This window comes from Thermobia domestica, chromosome 4 (assembly GCF_964235325.1).
Source record: "Thermobia domestica chromosome 4, izTheDome1.hap1.1, whole genome shotgun sequence".
NCBI classification, from domain to species: domain Eukaryota; kingdom Metazoa; phylum Arthropoda; class Insecta; order Zygentoma; family Lepismatidae; genus Thermobia; species Thermobia domestica.
The window spans coordinates 22,480,136-22,505,179 of NC_137457.1; the positions used below are offsets into that span (position 1 = coordinate 22,480,136).

General features: G+C 33.6%; 1 protein-coding gene across 2 annotated transcripts in view; it reads left to right on the plus strand.

The window, feature by feature from the left end:
* LOC145683761 (podocan-like) overlaps positions 1 to 24,531 on the plus strand; it is a 75,284-nt gene extending 50,753 nt beyond the window's left edge. For both annotated transcript variants that reach the window (XM_081755319.1, XM_081755320.1), the window contains exon 2: positions 19,994 to 24,531. In XM_081755319.1, coding sequence (XP_081611445.1) covers positions 20,008 to 22,494 — 2,487 coding nt within the window. In that variant the 5' untranslated portion in view covers positions 19,994 to 20,007 and the 3' untranslated portion in view covers positions 22,495 to 24,531. The remainder of the gene's footprint in view (positions 1 to 19,993) is intronic.
* The last annotated feature ends 513 nt before the right edge of the window (positions 24,532 to 25,044 follow it).

Below are 25,044 nucleotides of genomic sequence, written 5' to 3' on the forward strand. Positions count from 1 at the left end.
AAAAGTCGGGCAACTGTCAATCACTTTTGTGTCTAAAATAGCTTGGGTGGGAGTGCGATGCATGCAAAATAAATGAGAGTTGCTAAACAGAGACGCTTCATCTGGGTTGCTGAGCAGACAGTTGAGGAATCTAAATGTCACATTGCTTCTTTGGTAACATATATGAAAAATGAATTTTTACTATACTTTCTAACTTGTTTCTAGAGAAAGTGTCCGTAATACGGAGGTAAATAATACCTATAAAAGACAGAAAAGACTGTCCGTGTCCGTACTAGAGAGTGTCCGCTTTAGAGAGGTTTGCCAATATGTTTTTCCCTATTGCAGTGTTTGGGGTTTACAAAATGTGTCCGTTACGGGAGGTGTCCGCTTTATAGAGGTGTCCGTTAGTAGAGGTTTCACTGTATATATATATATATATATATATATATATATATATATATATATAAGATTTACACATGATAAACCTTAATATTAATATATATTACGCTATACCAATTTAAATGACCAAGTCATTTCTAACTGAAAGCTAAGTAATTAAACATAAATTAGACACATATAATTTAATAACAATAAACTCATGCAAGTAGAATAAAATAAATCAGCACTCAAACGAAGTTAAACTTGCAGCATTTTCACATTTTTTTAAAAAATGTCACACTTTTTTCTTTCGTATTGTCGGTCTCATCCAATATCTAAACTAGCCTAGAAATTCGAAGTATATACATGCATTCGTTTGAAATTACAATTGTTTAAGTAACAGTCACAAACAAAATATATAGATAAAGCCATATGAAGCAAAACTATTTATGGGATATACCCAACCTTTACTTGAGATCTGACAAGAAGTTAATCTCCAGCTTGGATGACAAATGATAGTCTGATTCTTGACTATAATTTCTGTCTCCTTTTGCAAGAGTTCTCCATCTCCTTTAGTGAACTTTTCCATAACTTTGTGAACAATTCAGGACTTAATCTGCCATTGATTTTCCAATGGAGTGTTACACGGACGTCCTAAGAATAATTCAGTTGGTAAAGATTTCAACCCATAATGTTCATAAAGGTTCGGTAAAAGTTGAATTTCAGGTATATAATTAGACCAGTTAATTTGGCTATTAGAACAGTACGCTCTCAAAGAATATTTTAATGTTTTAATGAATCTTTCTGATAAATTCGCCTCAGCGTGATCTTGACTTATACGTACAGTATGTTCTTAATGCCCAAACTAAACAAAAAAGATCTTGAAATATAGTGAGACGAAAATAGAGGCATTATTCATAGAAAGAGTTTCTAGAAACCCACACGTATTGAATAGTTCCTGTATTTTATAACAAACACTATGAGAATTTAAAACTTGAAGTTTCTCCAGAAAGACGAATATAGAGGTGTTGTCTACATTAATTAAAATAAACAAAGCCATTAGATACAGATATTGGCCACACTATATCGATCTAGTTTTCGCGGTCTCGATTAGAATATTTCAAAATTAAGGGTTCTATTCTCTTAACATTATTGTACTTTACCTTCTGGCATTCAGACATGATCGAACGTGTTCTTTAATGAAATACGTTATTCTTTAATATACGAACGCATTCTTTAATGAACGGAAGAAACAATATGAAGCGTTGGATGGCAAAGTGGCATAACTCAGTATCATAATCCAGAAGAGCATTTTCTTCTTATTTTATATAAATGAAATTGTTGTCAAACTTTCCTGTTAATTTACTTTGATATCTAAGACGCTGACACAGCATGTAGGGTATTTTTGTCTTTTAAACATCCACACTTGAGAACACAAAGTTTACTTAGCCTTGTTCTTGTACCTCTAAAGGGACTTGCTCCTTCCTTGATTGTTTTGCTGTAGGAATCTCTCATCCATGAACAGATACAAGAAGTGTAGGATATTATCACCATCATGATTTTGCCAGCTCCTATTATTAAATTATTTGTTTTTATACTATTTTATTAATTTTTACTCCTTTATAATATATTTCTGTAAAATTTATGGTGATTTATACTAATACTAATTATACTAATTTATACCATTTTGTAGTGATTTTCTTACATTTTATTCCCTTTTTATAGTGATTTTCAGTGTTGCCAGCTAAATGAAATTGTTGTCAAACTTTCCTCTTAATGTACTTTGATATCTAAGAACTTGACATAGCATGTAGGGTATTTTTGTCTTTCAAACACATCCACACTTGAGAACATAAAGTTTACTTAGAGTTGTTCCTATACCTCTAAAGGGACTTGTTCCTTCTGTGATTGCTTTGCTGTAGGAATCTCTCATCCATGAACAGATATATCTTGTTAAAAATAACTGAGATGAAGTTGAGAGGTGCGGAGAGAGGTTTATGTTTACTACATTCAAAAGTTGTTTAGCCTTGGACAAGGTTGGCTTTCTTTGTATTTAAGAAACTAGTTGGAAATGGAGAGGAGGAAGGGAGCAGATTTTGGATGAGAGTGTTACGGTCCTAAGTCCATGTGGGCAGTGTGGGAAAGCAGTTGTGGGGAAGGGAGTAGAATATTTGAGATTTGTATCCAAAACTGGGGGAGATAAATATTTTGTTATAGATAATGAGATGTCGTAAAACCTTTTCTCACTAAAGGAAAAACTTTTGTAGTGGTCTGACTGCTGGCAGTCAACTTGTTTTATGGTTCTTTACCTGAGAGTAATGGTTAGGGTCAGGTAGTCATCCATCCCTTTATCTGAGTTTTGGTTTATTGCTTGGGTAATAAAGTCTCTACCTGCCGTTGGGTTTTTATGATAGGGATATAATGAATCCTTCTTTTCTCTCAGCTAGTCGGCTAAAACATTTCTTTAATACATTTAAAAATAAGATTAAATACTGAATATTTATGGCATGGGTTTAATAGAATAACGAAAGGGTTAGAAAGTATAACTTTTTTGATTAGTGTTTATTTTAGATGTGTAGCGAGGTCTGTACAATGTAAGATTACTATATAATGTATAATACATATAAAAATATATTGGATAATGTTGAAATATGGTAAGAAAGGCACGCAGCTCTTTCATTTATAAATTACATATGTATATGAGTATGTTTCTTCAATATATTTTGCATAAAGTACTTTTGTTTAAAAAATAAGATTAACGAATTAAATATTTATCAAAAGGGTCATTAAGAAAGACTTAACCTGTTTTGCGTTCATTTTCGAGGTGTAGCTAGGTATGTACAATGTTAGAAATATATATATATATATATATATATATATATATATATATATATATATATTGTACATTACATATATGGGATATATCAGATACTATAACTCCAATTATAGTATCTTATTTATTTTATGATATTTGAGGTGATTATATGTGGATTAGCATAAACTAACAATGTATCATTGCTGTTTAGGTATGATTTAGTACGAAACTCAGTTCTATCTTAAATGACATATGTATATGCCTATATTTTTTCCATGGCTCATATGCATATGTGTTCTTATTGATGTATGATTGGCAATATGCGTATCAGGTTGTGACATGTATGTATGTGACGTGGGTTTCATAACGTTACCCTGTCGTTTGTATTAAAGGATTGTATTCTTTGTGTATCGAAGTGTTTCTTAACTATGTCCTGGATGTATTTCAAACCCTCACATATGATATTAATGTAGTATGTTTATTTAAATCTTTAAGAGCGTTTGAAGTATATTTATTTGAGGAAAATCTCTTATATTTTGTGTATTTATATGTTATTAATACATTTCTTTAATGAGTATAATTAACTTACTTGTGCGTGCCATTATATTTACATTATCACTTATATTCTTTTATTAAAAATATTGAACTTACGTTACGAAATAATCACATAAACACATACTTGTAAAGGATTCATTTTATAGAAGACTTTATGACATCAGTAATGGATGTAGAAGTAGCGTTTTCTGATTTCAAGATGCTTTACAGTTTGTTTGATTTATTGTAAGAACCGATTAAAAATTTGTAAGGGGACCAAATAAAGTATTATAAATAGATATAAATAAAATTTACATAAAAGATATATGTGTTTTTTCAGAATACACATACCTATAGCAATAAAATATTATTAATTCACCTAAATAAACTTATACGTAATATCTCTAAATATTTGACATGAAACTGTATGAAGCATATGTATTCTTCCTTTATCTTACATCAAATACACATGCTTATGAATATACCAAATAATTCTGTGCATATAGGTATAGGAATAAAACACAATATTGATAATTGTTATTTTTATTGAGTTGTTCCTTGTTTAAATATATATATATATAATAAATTAGTAAAATATAATTAAGTTATACATTATTTGCAATAACGGTATTCGTATTATTTACATATATAAAATTCTTAAATAAGATATTTACATATTTGAATTATATACACGTAGGACAAGGGTTGAGCGGGGTGTGTAAAGGGTCGCGAAAAATTTATCTGTTAACTTATCCAAAAATATCACGACTATGTCACTAAGTTAGGACTACGAAGTATGAGTGACATGATGTTTCCTTTAACATTCACATCTTTTACTATGTACATAATTATTTACAAAGATGCACATACATACATACATTCACACAGACACATACATACATACATACATACAGGCAATGAAAATCATTTGACACAGCCAGTACCTTGATAGCCATATGGTAATGTCCTACAATCCGTTTCATTGTCATGATTTACTTGTCGTGTTTTATTTACATCTTTCTGATGTGTCTTACTCTCGAATCTGGACACGATGAAAAAACACTGGTTGTCGTACAATCTTCGTGGGTTGGTTAACTGTTTCTTGTCAACTTTATCCCGAACTAAATTATAAAAATGATCAAACTTAATTACTTGACGTGTCCGATGATTTAAAGTTATTCCTATAATTTTAAATACATAATCTACTTTCCCCGTCCCAACCTCTTTTAAACGGTACGCATAATTTTTTGGACTAATCATATAAATGCATTAATTTCCCATCCCTCAGGAATTTAGTTATTTTGATCACCTAGGTATGAACCCAAGAAAAGCTGAGATTTCTCATCATGTCGCTGTACAAACATGATACTATTGGTGTCAGAGTACAACACACTATCAGGCAGTACAGCTATTAATAACTCGTTAAGCTTTAGACGCTCCCAAGAGCTGATGAACACGGCAAGAACAACATTCGAGAACTACCATTGAGAACTTCCATGTTCTCAATGGTTTAATACTTTACAACGAGATGTATCTTTCCAATGGGTAATACAGTTTTCGCCTCATATTGCTGTGCCGACAGGTAGCTCAAATTTTTTTCTAAAGTATCAAGAATCACAGATTGCAACAAACCCCTTTCATTGTCCCCATTTCCCATAATGTGAATTGAGGAGTTCTTCGAAAAATATATCTAAGGCCGGGGCTCGATTCAACGCTATCTTCCGTTAACTGTATGCCTTCGTGGGCATAATAATCTTCTATGCATTTCTGTTTGTTTTCCTTAGTCTCACACCAGCTGGCAAATCCTGAAGATTCCTGCTTCATTTTCAGGAAGGAATTCACATAGTCTCTGAACAGATTTTCCAAATTATTCTCCTTAAATTCAAACAGATCAAAATAATTGCAAAATTCTATATCCGGCCTTTAACGCTTTGTGTAGTTCTCTGGTACAATACGTGCCTGTTAAGGTCCGCTCGGCATTTCAATGCATGCAATTGTCAATACTTACCTTTACACACGTATGGCACAACCAAAAAAGAAGCCGCCCGTTGCATGTATATGTTAGGATCGGAAAATGTGTCTTTTGGGAATAAGACAATACATTTCACTAACTCTTCAACACTTTCAACCTCGGGAAAGTCAGGCCCTTTTTATATTTTTGGCTGACCTACAGGCAGCGGTTTACGTCCATCATACTAAGATATAACGATGTTACATCATAATATGCCTCGCTTGTACATTCTTATAAGGCATTGAAACATTCAGTACGTCAACCATGAAAACTATCTGTGGGTACCAGGTGATCAACAAAATCGTTACGTTGAGTTTGAATAAACTCATAATTTTTGTCGTTTTCCACCAGGTGGTCTCATTCTCATTGAAGTAGATGTTGAAGTCGAAAATAAAGTGCATGGAGACGAAGCGTTTAGTACTCTTTGGGGCGAGATTGAAAACTATGTCCTCGATTAGGAATAGAAAAGCAGCTGGGATAGATAATATACAAAGCGAATTAAGTAAGAATATAGGACACAGGTGCAAGAAATAAGACTTAAAACTCAGCAATGAAATATATGAAACAGAAGAATGGTTAAAAAGGCTCCTGAAGACGATCATGTTACCGATGTGTAAGAAATCGAACAGAGATATGTATGAGAACTCTAGAACAATTATCCCATATCTCAGGCAGCAAAAAATTTTCTTTAAATTCTGAACAAAAGATTGTATTGTAGAACAAATGAAAAAGTTCCACGTTTGAGTTCAGGAGAAAAAAGCGTACAAGAAATCTAATTGGATTATCGAGAGTGATTCTTTAAAAGTTTGTAGGAAAAGTAAAAGGTACGTGGTATTTATTGATCTAGAAAGGGTTTTAGAATTGGAAATTATAGTTGGAACTTCGAAAGATTGTTGGGTGGAATACAAAGATCAAGGACTCATAAGAAACATATATGAACAAACAGTAAGTGTTAGAATAGAGTAGGAAATGACATAGAAGAGTGCTATTGGAAGAGTACGCTGCGTCTCGCCAACATTATTTAACAGATATTTTGAAGAGATAATGAAATATGGCATACTAAAGGAAGACGACATTTCGGTAGAAGGTAGAATGATTACATGTGTGTGATTTGCAAATGATATTTCTCGCTTGTTGCAGAATCTGCAAAGGAAATCAATAAGATGTTGAAGAAACTTGTGGAAGGACTGTGAAGAAGATGTGATTTTAATAAATATTAGAAAGTCAAAAGTCATGGTTATTGAAACGAAGAGGTCGATGTCAAATATAGAAGTAGGGGAGAAAATAGAACGGCGTGACTAGTATCGGACACTTGAGTAGTATTATTAGTGATAATATGAAGTGTGAACGTGAAATAAAAACAAGGATATGAATGGTGTAAAAAGGCTTAATAGAAAAAAAATTATTTTGTCGGACCTTAAATAAAAAGTTGAAAAAATGACTCATAAAATGCTTCATGTGGAGTATTGCACTGTATACGGCGGAAACATGGACGTTTCACAAAAGTGATTAAAACACCTGGAAGCTTTCGAAACATGAGTGTGGAAAAGAATTAAGAAAATAAGTTAGATCGAGCGAGAGACGAATTGGAGGGTGTTAGAAATGGTGGGACAGAAAATAACAACTTAGATGTTATTAAGAAGAGGAAGAGAAACTGACTGGGATATTGGCTAAGAAGAAACTGCATCATGAGAAACGTGCCAGAGGGTTGAAACAATCGTCATAAATGATTTAAAGAAGAAAACAAAAAGGAGTGGTCGCCAATTATAATGCTTTACTGAATTTGGAAGAGAGGGATGAAATATTTTAATTGAAACAAAAAATGCAGAAATTGGAAATCTGGCCATAGTGGTATGAATTTCAAACATTGTGTTCTTTAGTTGAGAAAGATTAGATAATAACGTTATCACTTTATAAATTTATCATGTCATGTTTATGATCTCAAAAATATACATTAAAAACTTTTAATATTCTCTTTCTAATTTTCAGTTGAATTCAAACTAAATGGAAAAATATAGTATTAAATATTTAACAAGATTTCTTACTTCCTTATAAAACTTGCTTATCACAGCACAGTCAATTGCAAACTCCAAACCTAAAAGTTCGAATAGCTCTGTACGACTTTCTGTGAACAGGTTATGTTTAGTGTTCCATTAAATTATTTCAAACGTAAGGACATTTATTGTTGCAATCTGTTCATTACGTCACGAAATACTGTAACAGTCCGTACAGAGTTGAATTGGTATAATCACCGTATAAATTTGGCATAATTCCCATATTGAATTGGCGTAATCACTTAGCAGAAATCTATATGTAAAAATGAAAGTACGTTCGTATCTTAATAATTCTTGAACGACGCAACCAGAATCGATTAATTTTCAACATAAATGTGGTTCAGGGCTGGGATGGTTTTTATCACTTCACTTTGACGGTGCAGTTTAGAGCAAGGGAAGCAGGGAGATATATAAAAGTGATGTTCAATGGCCGACATTAATGTCAAATTCAGTCTTCGGGATCGCTGAGATGAACAGTGTCTCTTCCGATGCCACTTAAAACAAAATTCAGCCCTTATTAGTACTTCTAATGGGAAATGATGACATGGAAAAATAATTGAAAATAACGTATATTAGTGTCGAATTAATAGTTTTTGGGGTCTCTAAGTTGATTGATGACAGTATTTTGCCCTTTATGTCCAAAATGGAACGTACTTTTCCCGTAGGAAGAACGGGCATTCTGCTAGCAGTAATATATTTCCGATTTCTAAAAATTTTCTAATAAGGATTTCCTTTCCCTTGGTTACTTTATGTAGGTCCACGTCTTATCTAACATCGGTGCTGAAAGGGACGCTTGACTGCACCCAGTCAACGGATTCTAAGATTCGCTTTCTGACAGCTCTCGAAATGCACAGTGACACACACTATGTTCGAGAAAGTGTATTTTCTCTATGGAGTTTCTGAAAAAAAACGTAACGAGCTCAGTTTTGACGTTGACTTCACTTTTCCTTGTAGTTGGTGGGATTGGATGCCTAATGTTACAAATGTTCTGGTGAATCTCTTGCTGAATTCTACATATTTCTTCAGATTTTACATTGCGTGAATTTTGCCTTAAAGTTCTGACTTCATAGTAACTTTCATAATATTGTTAAGGTTACGAAAATCCGTTCATACAATCTCTAGCCAAAAATTAGTTGCAAACAACTGTTTCTTGTACATTATGAAGGTAATATAGACTTCCAATCTACGACAACCCAATATTGAAGCATGAAGTATAACTTCTACCACTTCAAAAGGGACGGAAATAAGATTTGTTCTCTGAGCACTGATTTTACATCTGAAAACCATTACTTGTAGCTTAACCGCTTTAGACTTACAAATTGTGTTATGCAGAAATATCCAAAGTCTTATAGAACGACTCGTCCATCTGTCGATAGTTACCAAAGTAAATACACTAAGAAATATCGAGATCGTTCTGTTGCAATTGATTCAGCGTCCCAACAATAGGTCACATCTCATACATTGAGCTTCTATTCAAACAGAAATGATTTAAATTATTGATTTGTGGTTTGAACGTTGATCTCCAAAGAGCAAGAAACAATAAAAGATAGTTACAAGTGGTTTGCTGGAATCTGTTCAGAGTCCCAACAGTATGTTCAGTGTGTTTCTTCAACCCTCTGTTCAAATCTAAAGTGGTTGAAATTAATTATTCTTGTACTTTTAGCGTTAATTTGCTAAATTGCAAAAATGATCCCAGATAGTGATATCCTTCAATCGATTAAACGGCCCAAGAGTACTTTTTTATCTCTATTCTTAATTCTCTACTCCAAACTGAAACTGGTAAAAAATTTTAGTAATACTACCTTTTTCAATATTTAAGAACAAGAACTGTAAGAAATACCGAGGATTGTTTTTACAAACAATTAATTGTCCCCAAAAATATATGTTGTGATGTTTCTTAATCCTCTATCTAAGTTAAAAGTGGTAAAAATCAATCGTTTCTGATTTTAATTTTAATGCTATATATCAAAAACGATAATATCATAGATATCGAGAAGTAATTTCTTGTTTGGATTCAGTACCGCAATAATATATTCAATTTTGACCTATTGAGCCCGTAGGTTAGGTTCAATGCCGTGTTCACAAAGCTCTTCGCCGTCTTCAGTTCTTAGCTAACTCGACCCAGTTTCTATGTATTCCTATTTCTGCAAGATCCATCTTAATATTGTCCTCATATCTGCGCCTAAATCTTTCTAATGGTCGTTTTTCGATTGGATTTTCAGTTAAAATTTAGAAACGTTAACACTTTCCTCCATTCTGGCTGCAGAAGCTACCCACCTGAGCCTCCTAGACCTGACAATCCTAACAATGTTTGATAGATGGTATATTTTTTGCAATTTATCGTTATGAAGTTTCCGCCATTTTTCATTCTTCCTTTCATGGAAGATTTTGAACTGAGTAATAACACGAATTTCCTGCTTTCAATATACATTTAATTTCTTCGTTGATATGGTTTTGGTCCGTTAATATTGACTCTAAATATTTGGAAGTATCAACTTTGACAAAAGTATTATTTCATATTTTGACGGATCCGAAATTGCACTATTGCGATCCTTGCGAACATCCATATATTTAGCTTTATCTGCATTTCCTTCTAAACCCATGTTTCTACACGTGTTTAATAAGACCTCTACATAACTTACTAAATATCATTCAGCTTTAGGTCCTTGTTACAGTCTTTGACTTTCTTCATAATGTACTCCAAAACAAAGTTGAATAATAATGACTACAATGCATCTCACTGCTTTAGGATGTTCTTCGCATGAATTTTCGCAGGACGGACAAGAATTTTTCAATCGGAATTTACTTTGGGATACATTTGGAAAGGTCTTAATTAATCTAATTAGCATTTCGGATGTATATAATTAAAAACTAGAGTGAAGAAACACAAGCCAACTTGTGCTAAGTTTGCACTACAACTACGAATAAAGTGGAGTGAAGCTGCGAGGAGTAGGTACCTTACAATAAGATGTTAGTTACTATCACTCCACAAATATTGGCAATTTTCTCAATATACTTCCACAATGGAGTAACCCTACGCCGTAACGTCCGCAATAGCAAAAAGGATCTCTGTTCACTACCACTAATATATCTAACTAACTAAACTAACTCTATGGCCTATGGAACCCGGAGGTTCAATGCTGCGTTCACAAAAGTTCTCTACTGACTTCTATCCTGCCCTGTCGCGACAAAACGCTATAACTTTGGCGGAGCAGTTTTGAGAAAAAGAGCCTAAAGTCGCTACAGACCGGCTAATTTCCTACACTGAGAAAAAAAGGACTAGGAATTCCGTGTGGATACATCGTATTTACGCGGGTGCGCTCCTTAAGTAATGTAATTTCATGTATAAAAGTACAGCAGGTGGGAACATCAGGTGGGAAATCTGGAGTTCGGCGTCGAACTAGACTCGCTGTGATTGGATAATTTTATTCACATGATTGATTTCGTGTTAAAAACTATTACTCTCGTAAGGTAGGGAGTCACAGATTTAGAAAGAACCTAGAGGGGACACTCGTAGGAAGGTAGTAACAACTTTATATACCTAAGTTACCACCGTCGGAATGGGTATGGCATTAATCCTAGATTTGAAATGGTGGTCCCACAATACAAAATTTTCGCTGGACGGTGGTGTAGATCGTACTACTGATGAAACAACATTACTTAATGTGGTGAGGAGCGTAACCTGGTAAAAACAACATTTACATGTCGACTGGATTATGCATTTTTCCCCGTGTACTTACATCGAAATTCTCTTTGGCATATTTTCAAAAGTATTTGACTCAGCTCAATGCTGGGCCTGGTGAACATAATATCGGTGGCGAGAAATTCAAAAATGCTTATAGCGACAAAACAATGTAACTCAAGTTACAGCTTTTTGTCGCGACACGGCAGTATCCTTAGCCAACTGGATCCAGTTTCTATTTTGTATTCCTATTTCTGCAATATCCATCTTAATATTGCAGTCCCATCTACGCCTAGGTCTTCCTAATAGTGGTTTTCCGGTTGTCTTCCAGTTAACAATTTGAAAGTGTTCCTGCTTTATTCCATCCTGGCTAAATGACCTGCCGACCTGACCCTCCTAGATTTGATAACCCTAGCAATGTTTGGTAAACCGTATGAATTATGTAGTTCCTCGTTATGAAGTTTCTGCCATTCCCCCTTCCCGTTTGTCTTGGGTCCAAATATTCGTCTCAGGATCTTGTTCTCAAATACTTTCAATCTATGTTCTTCCTTCCGAGTAAGCGACCATGTTTCGCAACCATACAGAACATCAGGCACAATTATTATTTTATATATTTTAAGCTTCAAATTTCTCTACAGGATTCGTCACTACAAGAGATTTTGAACTGAATATATCTAAGTAAACATTAATTTGTATCCTCTTTTTCTTTTTTCATACATCACAACTACTATTCCCTGTTCAGCGTAAGCTCTAAGCTCGATAAACAAAATATTTGTATCCTTCCGCTTGTCACGAGTACGATTGTATAGTGATGTATCACTCCCACTCCCCATGGGGAGGAGCAAATTATACACGCGCATTTTGACAATACTGTCTCGTGTTGTCCAGATACTTACAGCAGCAGCAGAAAAGAAAGAAAAAACTCGAAAGATTAAAAAAATATTTTTTAATTTCGCTGGTAAACAATTGTTGCTTAGTGAGTAAAGGTTTACCTTGATGTTTCACCACAACACTCGCTGAACCGGAATTCATGTCAGCCATGTTTCAGACTTAAAAGCAGAACACGCCTTGACAGTTGAATCGGAGCCATGATTACTGGGCATACTTAGTGTTTACTTATATTGTTTCACTAACCACATTCCATTGCAGTTTAATTAGATAATCCATATTATATTTTTGTCATTTATAATAATGTTGTAGTTTTATATTGAGATTCATAGTAAAAGTAATAATGCAATCACATGAACTATTTTGCGGAGGAGTACAAGCGTTGGTGGGACAACAGCAAATCAGCGAGATTTCGTTTCACGTGGATTTGTTTATCGTAGTTTAGAGCTTACGCCCAACGGGGTTTATATTAACAAATTCTTCTCCGTAATTTTTCAAAATTTCCAGTTATCGCAGGGGTGCTTACCGAAATTTACCCCATAAATTCGTATCAAAACCATTACTCACTTTGTCTTACTGTTGATTCTCTGGTACATGACAGACGAAAGGAAAGACAGAAATAAGACTTCTATAAACATTTCATACTCATGTAGAACGCTATATAAATTTGCAACTATCGTGAGGGCAAAATAATTACAGTCGTTCTAAATTACGTATAGAACTTAAGACAATCGCCATTGGGAGTCATTTTAGCCGTGAGTAAATTAAAATAAATTGGAAACTAACAAATGCATTCTCTACATTGCTATTTTAATATTGTATTACAAATCATTGATCTTTACTGCTATAAAGTCCCTTTATTACCTCAGAAAAAGGAAATTGACAGATCTTATCCTGGCGATAAGATATCGCTTGCAAAGGCGCTTTTTATACAGATTTCCATTGTTGCAATCACATTTATTAACAAGACTTGTCGAGATTGCTTTCATCACACACGTACTTCTACAGGTAAGAAAAGAACTACTCTTCTAGATGTTATAATAAATAATTTACGAATGTAAGTTAATAGTGTAATAATCATGTTAAATTTACTTCGAATGTTAGCATTTTAACCTTTGTATGACATTTGTCGAAGTGATCCAGATAAAAATGTCTTTTCTCACAAATTTTGGACGTAATATTTACTTTGTTTTAGTAATTTATTGTTATGTCTACGGCCAATAAAAATGGCGACACCTACAGATGGGGCATATTGCCCAAATGTGTTATTTACAAGTGTCAACTTTTCATTGAAAATGTTACAATACAACTATGCAATGGCATATGTTGAGCGATAAATGTACATTTAGAGTACGCAATTCATACTTGGGCTCAAGAACTGTAAATTTTAGGGCAAAATGATAAATTTGGGAGCAGGACAATAAATGTAGTGTCGGAATGATAAATTTGCTGGACAGAACGATAAATTTATAGACAGAATGGTAAATTTGGTGGACATAACAATAAATTTGGGGACAGAATGGTAAATTTGGGGGCAGAACAATAAACCTAGGGCCAGAGTGGTAAATTTGTAGAGGAGAAGGATAAATTTAGGGACGGAATGTTAAATTTTTGAAAAGAACAATAAATTTTGCTACAGAATAGTAAATTTTGGGCACAACGGTAAGTTCGGGGACATATGAAAAAATGTGCTTTGTAATTTTTGTTAAGCTAAGCTTGGAGAGTTGTTAAACACAGTTTTTGAGTATTTTAATTTTCGAGAGGCCACCACTTTGAGTTGCCTCATATTGTTGTGAATTTGGTACATAGTTGTGTGTGTGTTCAGTATTACCAAAACCTGTTAAAAACCACTTGTTTACATTTAAAATTTAGGAAACAAATAAAACCCCATACCAAAAATATGCCTCATTGTTGCCAGCTTGCTGAAGAAAAAGACTATTCGCTCACACAGATACGTCTACAATTCTGCAAAAGAACAACAAAGAATCCTAAACGAAAGCAACCCTTTTTATTGCCTACAGAATAATTTGTACATTGTTGATTTATCAACAAACGCAACACGCCTCTTGCAGATTACTGTTTTTAATTTTAATTGTATTTCAATATGCAGGTTTTGTTGCATTTGTATTTTTCTGGTATTTCAATATGTAGTGCTCATTACTTTCATATCGTACCTCTTTCATTTAAATTGATTTTTAAACAACTCTGCACTAGTTGAAAATGTTTACTATACCTACTTTTTGTTGTTCTTAACAATATGTATAAAAATAAAAATATGCCTATGAGAACAAAATTCAAAATATTTTCGTGCATTAGATTCTAATTATATTTATCTCTTCTGCGTATTTTTGCGATCCCCATGAAAGCCTCTCGCGATCCCCAAGTTGAGAAACCCTGCTCTAGAGTGTAATAAAAAAAACAGTAGTATTTCGTGTGGAAAGTACACCTTTTCGGTAGCAGACGGGTTATGTCGAAAATTGTCTGAGAGGGACAATTAACATGTCAATCGATTCAGTAGGGTCTAAGGAGTGTTTTAAAGTTGGTTTCGTCACTTGCTGATGTGTGGTTGCCGAGATATTCAATATCAACGTAAAGGGAAGGGCGCCATAGAAAAAATTTCTATCTGAACCTATTTTACTGTAATTTTTTCTCTTGTTATAGAACAAAATACTTGTGAGATCTTTTCTTTTATTCATAAAAGATATTCTTTGTAGGAACGTTATTGATTTGTCATATGAAACATTAGAATCCCTTTTTGAAGAGGATTTTTTTTAAATTTGTTATAACAGATATTACGATGCGTGTTTCATAGATAAATATCAAAACACAAGCTCAATTGGAAAATCATATCATGGTGGCAATTACTAGAAGATTTTAATAAAGAATTTGCAGATGAGATAAATTGAAAAAAAAATGTGAATATTGAACATTATCAGATTTTATACGAGGATTCTCAGATAAGGATGATTCTGATAAGATGTGTTTTTACCAGGACTTAATTAATGACTTTATAAATGAAGTTCATTTTGAGAATATATCTTCTGGAAGCAAATTTTCAGAAGAATTTATACGAAAATATGCTGATAAACTCTGTTGCTCTAGCTTATCATATAGAATGCATATGTAAATAATTTCAGTAAAATAAAAATTGTCAATTATGCAAGGAAAGGACATAGATTTAAACACCACAAAAATCTTTCTTAATATTTTCTCGAAAACTACATGAGAGAGTGTACCCTTACCCGTGTTATCTTGTAAAACTTACTTATGGACAATATTTAAGTTGAACATAAATAAAAATTTAGGATCTAATGATAATTTTGAGCTGTATCTCGTTAGCCATAATATGCATTATTTTCTTGTTAGTTATGTAATGAAGGCCTTAATGAGGATGTATTAAAAGATCAGTTTCACTTTATCCAGTAATATAGTTCTTGTGCAGCATTAACTTTTAGGTTTACATATTACTTTTTTACATACTACGCACGAGTTTTTACACTCACAGATTTTGAATTAGAAACACAAGTACATTTACTAACATAAGAGCTTGTGCGGTTTTGTTTACTAGTATAGTACGTAGCAAGTTGGAATATACATCGATAATATCGACTCCTTATTATAAGCAACTCCAAAGAAACATTGAAAGAATATAAAATAATGCTTTTAGGATATTTGTATTTTAAACTGTACAGGGTGAATTTCTATAGCATGAGAGTTTCTTAAAGTACACTATTGTACATGTTTAAAATTCGTCACTAACTACACGGCGGGAAATATCTCAATTTATTTTCTTATTTAAATTGGTGAATGGTATTATAAATAATCATGAATGCATAGGTATGTTAAATTTTAAAACAACCATAAACAGCCTAAGAAATAAAAAGCTATTTTATAATGTGAAATCCAGAACTTCCATGAATATGAATTCTCTAATTCGAATTTGTCAAAATTATACTAATGTATCTAAGAAAAGTCCAAAGATTGATCTTTCTCTTTCATATCTTTTATATCCGAAATTGTTATATATATATATATATATATATATATATATATATATATATATATATATATATATATATATATAGACAAGAAATGCACCAGATGACTAATGGAATAATGTATATTTACTTTGTTCTGTTAAGTTACAGATATAACTAGGGATGCGCTCGAGACAGGATTTTCCTGACAAAATTCGAGTCGAGACACGGCTCTTCCAATAGAGAAATATGCACTTTTCGAGTCGAGACATCACTTTTACAGCACATTTTCGAGACGAGATAGCCACAAATCTTGTCTCGTGCGCATCTCTAGAGATAACGTTTTTTTTCTTTACATCAATGCTAATCTTATAGATATTTCTCTTTATTTTTATGTTATTTTATTTCATTTATGTTTCTTTCTTTTTTATTTCTTTCTTATTCTTTATTTTATTTTTATTGTTTATGTTTAATACAGGGTGATCCAAAACTAGGTATACAGACCCATACTGATCAGCTTATGGAATTTTATATAATTAACTTTCTTAGATCTACACAGATATTGGCTTAGTTTCTCCATTATTTACGGTTGAACAAATGAACCAAATGAGCTGAACAAAAACTCAAATAGGAAATACCATGGGGCAAATCGAATGGTAATGTCATGGTGCCCCCCAGGGTCACTCTTCATGGGATCTCGGGCCCTAATTTGAAAATTTTAAATGGAAACATGGGGTGAGTGATACCTTGTTTGATAGATCTTTAAAATCTGAAATGCGCTGTAGCTAAAGATTTTTCATAAAGGTCAACGTTTTTAAAATAGCAGCCGAGATATGTTGCTTATATCAGCAAAATATCCAGTACCACTAATATGAAAACGGTTGAACATAAATGAACCAAACAAAAACTCCAATAGAAAATGTCATGAGGCAAATCGAATGGTGTTGTCGCGGTTCCACTCAGGGCCGCCTTTCATGGGGGCCCAGGGGCCAACATTTAAATAGAAACATGGGGCGAGTAATACATCGTTCGATAGATCTTTAAAAACTAAAAATTGTTGTAGCAAAAGATTTTACATATGGATCAGTGTATTCAAAATGGCCGCCAAAACATGTTGTCTGTATCAGGTGAAACGTCCAGTAACACTAATATGAAAACGGTTGAACATAAATGAACTGAATAAAAACTCAAATGTCATGGGGCACATCGTTTGGTATCGTCCCAGTGGCCCCCAGGGCCACCCGAAATAGGCTCTCAGGCCCCAACTTCAAAATTGTAAATGGAAACATTAGGTGAGTGATACCTCGTTCGACATATCTTTAAAAACTAAAGAGCGCTATTGCAAAAGATTGTTATTATGGGTCACCGTTTTCAAAATAACCACCAAGACATGGTACGTGTATCAGATAAAAGGTCTAGTACCACTAGTATGACAACGGTTCAAGATAAATGAACAGAACAAAAATTCGAATAGGAAATCACAGAGGGTATTTATGATTCCACGGCTCGAGAATGTGGCAACAGAGGAAAAATAATTAGAGTGAAAGTGCCATAATGGAAAGGAGGAAATCTAATTCCTAGAAAATTGATGGCTCCGTAATTTGGGTGAAGCGGGAAGTATAGGTGAAACTGCAAATGAGAACCTTAGTTCTTGCAAATTGTATCTACGAAAGAAATTTATCTGAAATGTGTTGAGTTAGATGTCTCTGTAATAAGACATCTTATTAAATGGTAAAATGGAATGGTGTGTAAAATTCTTGTTAAATGGTAGTTTCCATTTTAATTGCAATGATTTGATGCAAAAATGAATCAACTGAAGTGTGAAACAAATTTGTCTATCAATGCAATTTTAGCACAATGTGTACAAACGTTGATTTTGTTCAACAGTCGTATGTATCATACTGGTTCAATTCTTTTCCTTCTCTGTCTTCTTGCATGTGATAGAATATGAGATTCACTGAAATGTTATCCATAGTTACATTCCGAATAACTTTCAGTGGTAATCTCAGTTATGATCCTCAGTAACGAAACTGTACTTACTAATGCAGATACCTCCCAAACATCTTGCACGCATTGCGTTAAATTATCAGGTGTGGGCAAAATGCTTGAAAGTTCGAAAAATGAATTATTAAAACCTTTGCTTCGTATTTCAGTTGCTTCTTTTTTCCCATCAAATCACACTTCGTAATACAAATAGGTGTTACTCTCCAAACCGAATTTTACCTTATTTTTATTATTACAGTGCCAGGCACTTGTCGTACAAGTGTTTCAGACAAATTATACCTATTGCAAGTAAAAATGGGGTTATCATTTGAGATTTTACCATTCATTCCCGTTTCACACACTTACGGAGAGAGATCGGAAAGATATATTTTTTTAAGAATTACGTTTCTTCTTCTGTATTATGTCAATTATACTTTAATAATCTTTTTCTTCGTTGCATTATTCTCGAGTCGTGGCATGATAAATACCCTCTGTGATTTCCTATACGAGTTTTATTCTGTTCATTTATCTCTGTTTTCATATTAGCGGCACTGGACGTTTTATCTCATACGGGCACCATGTCTTGGTGGCCATTTTGAAAACTGTGACCCATATGAAAAATCTTCTGCCACAACGCTGTTTATTGTTTGAAGATATATCGAACGAGGTATCACTCGCCCATGTTTCCATTTAAAATTTTAAAGTTGGGCCCCATGAAGGGCGTCCCTAGGAGGCACCGCGACAACACTATTCGGTGTACCCCATGGCATTTCCTATTTGAGTTTTTGTTTGGTTCATTTATGTTCAACCGTTTTTTAGATATTTCCGTGGAAAGATTAAAAAGGGCCACTCTGGATTGATTGATTGATTGATTGATTGGTTTGTTGGTTGGTTGGTTGATTGATATAGATAGATATATACACATACAAAGCATTGATTAAAATCTCCCCTTACAATCCCCTACGTGTAACTCACTTTTTTGGAAGAGAAATGTAGGAGGAGGAATCTAAGCGATCGGATAAATTGTTTTCGGATGACTTTTCGAAAACAATTCATTTGATTGTGTTCTGATTTCCTACATTAGTATTTCATTTATATAACTGCAATGTGATATAAAGTCATTGTCCATTAAAAATGCAGAAAGACTAGTTTACTCTTGGGGACAGAAATCTTTTTCCGACAAAGTTCTTTGAAAATATGTAATTTCCTTCGTATTTCCTAAATGAATACTTTCACAACAACTGCCGAGAAATTTGTTCCGTGAGGTGTTGTCCATGAGATTAGAAGTTCGTTTATTTCTATTTGAACAGTCCTGTCTTACTTCTATCTCGTCACAGAAATTCTGACTCGTCCCGTGGGAAAGAATAGTTCTGTTCCATTTATTTACTAGAAATCTTTTCCAGATTAATTGCAAATATTTGATTAATAATTCTAATGTTTTACTCGGTCATTAAATTTAAACACGAGAGATTCTCTAATATTAAGATACATTGTAATATAAACATCTCATGAAGCACGCATATAGCAGAACATAATATGAAGGTAGGTTTAAATCAACTCAAAGGTTACTTCAAATAAAGATTTAAAGCTCAATTATTTTTCTTCGGTTTGTAGCTATTAAAATCTCTTGATATCACTTGAATAATCTAATATTTCTCATTCTTTCTAATAGTCTTTTATTTTACTTTTCAGCTGTATGTTTCATTATGCGGATCAAGCAGATAGAAACCGTGCTGTCTATTATCTTATTATGTCAGACTATTTACCAAATTAGTGGAGATTCCACATGCCCAGCGGACTGCATAATGTCAGTTAGTGAAGATAAAAAAGTAGTGGATTGTTCTGGCCAAGGATTGGAATGTATACCTACCACGTTAGACGTTGATACTGTTTCCTTATACTTGTCAAAGAATCCTATTGTGCATCTAGTGGATGACGCTTTCCAGAATGTTTCTCTTCTGCAGTTGCAAGAAATTTATTTGACTGGACATGCAGTGGATACCATTGACAAGTACGCTTTCCGAGGACTCAAGAACCTTAGTGTTGTGGATTTGTCCAAGAACAGGATAACAAAATTAGATATAAGTATTTTCGAGAACAATCCTAACATAAATACTTTAAATTTGAGTCACAACGTTTTGCTTGAACTTCCTGAAAATGGTCCATTCTTAAATGCTACTTCTCTAAAAGATCTAAACTTAAACTTTTGTAATGTTCACACGTTACAGCCACAACTCTTTTCTTTACTTTCAGGCATAACTCATCTTTACTTGAAAGGCAATAATATTCAAACTGTAGAGAAAATTAACTTTTCTTTGCTTCCTAACCTTGAATATCTTGATTTATCTTTTAATAATATCAGCAAATTTAATAACACTGCGTTTGAGGACCACAAAACACTGAGAACGTTATTTTTGAGACATAATCCCCTAACTTACACGTATCGATATAGGCGTTACATAAAAACTGTTCCTGATTCGAATAAAAACATAACATTACTTATATCCAATTCCTTAGAAGTCCTAGATGTAAGTGAATGCATAAACGGAGGAATTCCATGTTACACATTCTTCTGTGGAACTCCTAGTTTAAAAATCCTCAATGTCAGCTCTAATGAACTCATGACGGTAGAAAAGAAACACTTTTCTTGTTTAAGAGAGCTGGAAGAAATATATTTTATTGACAGTAGCTTGATAATGTTTGATAAAAAAATCTTTCAGAAGAATGGTAAATTATGGAAACTTGTAATGCGTGGAAATTACCGGAGTGTTGCTTTATTGGGTTATGGAATTCTCTTTAACATCCCATCCATTACTTATTTAGAACTCAACCTAAATTTCCATAGTCCCCTAACGGGATCGGTCTTATGTAAAATGACAAATCTTACTCATTTGTTATTAACGTCAAATAACTTACAATCATTTAATGAAAAAATGTTATCATATCTTGTAAATCTTAAAGTTCTGAAAATGTCGTTTTCCAAAATCAATGCAATTCCAACAAATGCTTTCTCAAATAATAAAAAGCTTGAGCAGCTCTACCTCATTGGGAATCCATTAGAAAGACTTCCTAACGGTACTCATATATTTGATATTCCTTCCCTGTTACTTCTTGATCTTAGAGCATGTCGCCTCAAAGAAATTCACACAGAAGCTTTCTCTCAACTTTCAAGTTTAACTACTCTAAAATTAGGAACAAATCCACTCACAGAACTAGGAATTAAGATATTTTACAAACTCAGTAATCTTGAATTTTTAGATCTATCATACTGTGAACTAATTTACATAGATCCTGATATATTTGTTCAAAATCATAAACTCAAAACTCTTTCTCTTCGAGGTAATGCTTTACATGCTTTGCAACAAACGGTGTCTATTATAAATAGTTTGTCATTAAAAATATTAGATCTTGGAAGGTGCAATATACCACATTTATTACCTAATACTTTCGCTAAAGTTACAAACTTAGAAGAACTATATCTCGATAATAACGAACTATCTAGCTTAAACGTCGCTGTTGTAAGTCAATTAGAGAAGTTAGTAGTTTTGGACTTATCGGAGAATCCTTGGCGTTGTGACTGTTATTTAAAGGCATTAAGAAATTGGACATTGTCTAGAAGAATAAAACAAAATAATTTAATACGTTGTTCATTTCCAAGCGAAATGATCGGTTGGTCATGGGCGGAAGCTAGAGATGAGAGATGTGATGAAAAACAACAATTTAACTGTGAACTGAATGGTGGTCACGATTTCCCTTTTGACACATCAACAAGTATTAAACCTTCTGACAAATCAACAACTATTAAGGGAACTACTCAACACGCGATTGCGTTTTCCACTAGCACAAAAGATAACGACATATCTGTAACTTTGCCCACTAGCAGTAAAACTACATTTGCAATTCAAACTGATTCTCTGTTTACTGTCCCAATAATTAAGACTACAACAAACGCTGAAATAAGGAGTAAACCTACAATACATTACGTTGATGATATTGTTGGGCGCAGTGCACATCATCAGATACCTGGTTATGGTTGGCTTCTTACAAGAGGAATTCTTGCTGGATTTTTAGGTTTTGTCTGTCTGGCATTTGTAGTTTTCATGGGATGGCGGTTCATCACAAATCGATATGAGAGGCTACGATCGGGTAGTCAAGATGATCGTACATTAGAAATAGGTGACAATTCTTACTAGAAGTGCGTCTCATTTAAAAAGAAATAGTTATACAGAGGGATCAAAAATGTCGGAAACTTTCATTCAAAGTTCACATTCCCACAACCATGTGCTGAAACCATTCATGGTAGTCCATCCTTCGATCTAGGTCGTTCTCGTTCCTAGCATAAAGTAGTTTTGGAATGTGCACTTTCCAGTTTTTTTCTTTTCAGAATAATTCTTATACTTGGCAGTTTAAACTCACTTTCGCACCCACCTTGATTTCTGCAGTGATCGGGTGAACTGTTAGAACAGTGGACGCCGAAAACTTGTAGCTGTTCGTCGCCGGGCAGATTTACTAACATCCCACGATTATACCCTTAAGGATAAGGGAGACGATGAATAATGCAAGTGAGTGATGACGGAAGATTTGGTGGACTGACAAAAGAGGGAGGAAACAGGAGTTCTCCGAGAAAATCCACGAGTACGATGTTGTCCAACACAATCTTATTTGGCTGGAGTCGAACTCATATATCAGAGATAAGCATTCTACCACTGAGTCCTCTTACCCTCCTGAATGCGGGGAATTGTTTGATGTGTTGGTACTTTTGTCCCATACACTCCCTACCATTGATGTTGTACCTTGTCAACGTTATCTCCCTTTCAGTACTATTTGAGTACAGTTTTCCGTTCAACAAATAAACCAAACCTCAACCATTTTGCTACTCTTGTCTTCTGCTGTAGTGACTAATATGACTAGCTCGCTCCATCACCAATCACCCGCGTATGTGTGGCATAAATTTTCAGTTACAGTTACTACGAGCAATTAAATACCTTACACTATTTTGCACATTAGATTAGTGAGTATAGGTCCTCTTGTTTAAAAATTATTTAGTTACAAACAGTGAGTTATTTTTTGGACTGTTACACTGAGAAGAAAATGTATGTGGTGTTCGTAAAATCGTATGTTGCATTTGTAAATCCTGTAGTTTTTGGACTTAACGTACAACAAATATATAACTGAAAACAAATGTCTTATAATATTTTGTGTATAAGTTTTTCATCTGTACGTACTTTCCGTATGAAACAGTACAGGCGACCACGATCTCACATACAAGTGGAAGTGTATATAACATAAAGTATACCAGACAATCTAATATACATATATGTATGTAATCTAAGGAATACTGTTAAATATCCTGCAACGACATGATGTAACATCTAAGGGCAGTGCCTCTGTAGCATACGGATAGCGTATGCTCCGTACTGATTTCTGTAGTAAGCAAGAGGATTCCGTATATTTGTACAATATACAGAGAACGGATTTTTCTCAGTGTATGGTAGGATTATTAAGCAGAGTGAGATTTCTAAAATAACCTTAGTATGTACGTTCTCGGTAACAACATTCACAAAATGTCAGTACATTGTTTGAAATGTATAATCCCATAATAATGTATTTGTTTCAGCAATTATTTAATCTTCATAAGTCACTCAAGTTATGAGATATCTAAGTTATCATTCCTAATATTGTCAAATACATTTCACTTTTAATTTACTATTTATGTTTCAAAATATTGTGGATTGTAAGAAATATACTTGTAAGCCAGTGTAAGTTATTAGAAACAGGTTTCTGATCGTCCTTAAAGTCTAGCGGTGAAATTGAGTAATGGGGGGCTTGGGAGGTACAACATGTTACCAGGGCCAACTGATATATTTTGATTTATGGGGCCCTAGGGAACGTGAAACGACTTGTTGGCATTCTTGAATTTCTAAAATTACGTCAGGAGCCGCCATTTTGTAAAATGATGGCAGTTTTCAGAAATACACTACTTTATCTGTAAATATACATGAAAGCCGTTAAATATATGCATATTTATTATATGTTTGTAAGATACGAGGTTGTATAAGTTAGGACAAATTATTTAATATGTGATACTAGAACGCATAAAATATATTTTCAATATGGCTGCCAAGAATTTTCAAAATGGCCGTCATATTTTTGCTTATTAACCTAGCCTTGTTTGATATCAAACAATATGTTTAAAAGGATACAAAATTCAATGAAGAAGTTTAAAATAAAGCCAAAAGCATATGAAACAAGATTATGAATATTTGTTCATCAATTGAAAATTATGCACTCAGTTAAAACTCTCACTACTGACTCAATTTCAAATAAAAGCCTTTTCTTCCAAATATACGCTACTATAGAACTGTGTGATAATCGTACGCATAACAGCAGTGAAATATTAATAACGTGACTCAAATAAGAGCAGATACAGAAGTTGCACTTAATAGTTGGTTCATAAGTATAAATTGTCACTTTACGATTATATAACTATTTTTTTAAATATTAAAGTTCTTTATGTTTTAATTTTTTTGAACCAGCTATTGTTCTATCTTCATGAAAATGAGCTCATACATCTGTGAACTGGAAGAGATGCGTCATTGGCCAAAGTGAAATATGTGATGGTATTAATAACACTGGCACAAATCCCGGGGGGATGAGCGGGACATGTTCCCTGGAAACTGAGAACTGGGGTGGACTCAGCCACGTAGCCAAGGGTTGGGTCCTTAATGAAAAATATTAAGGAA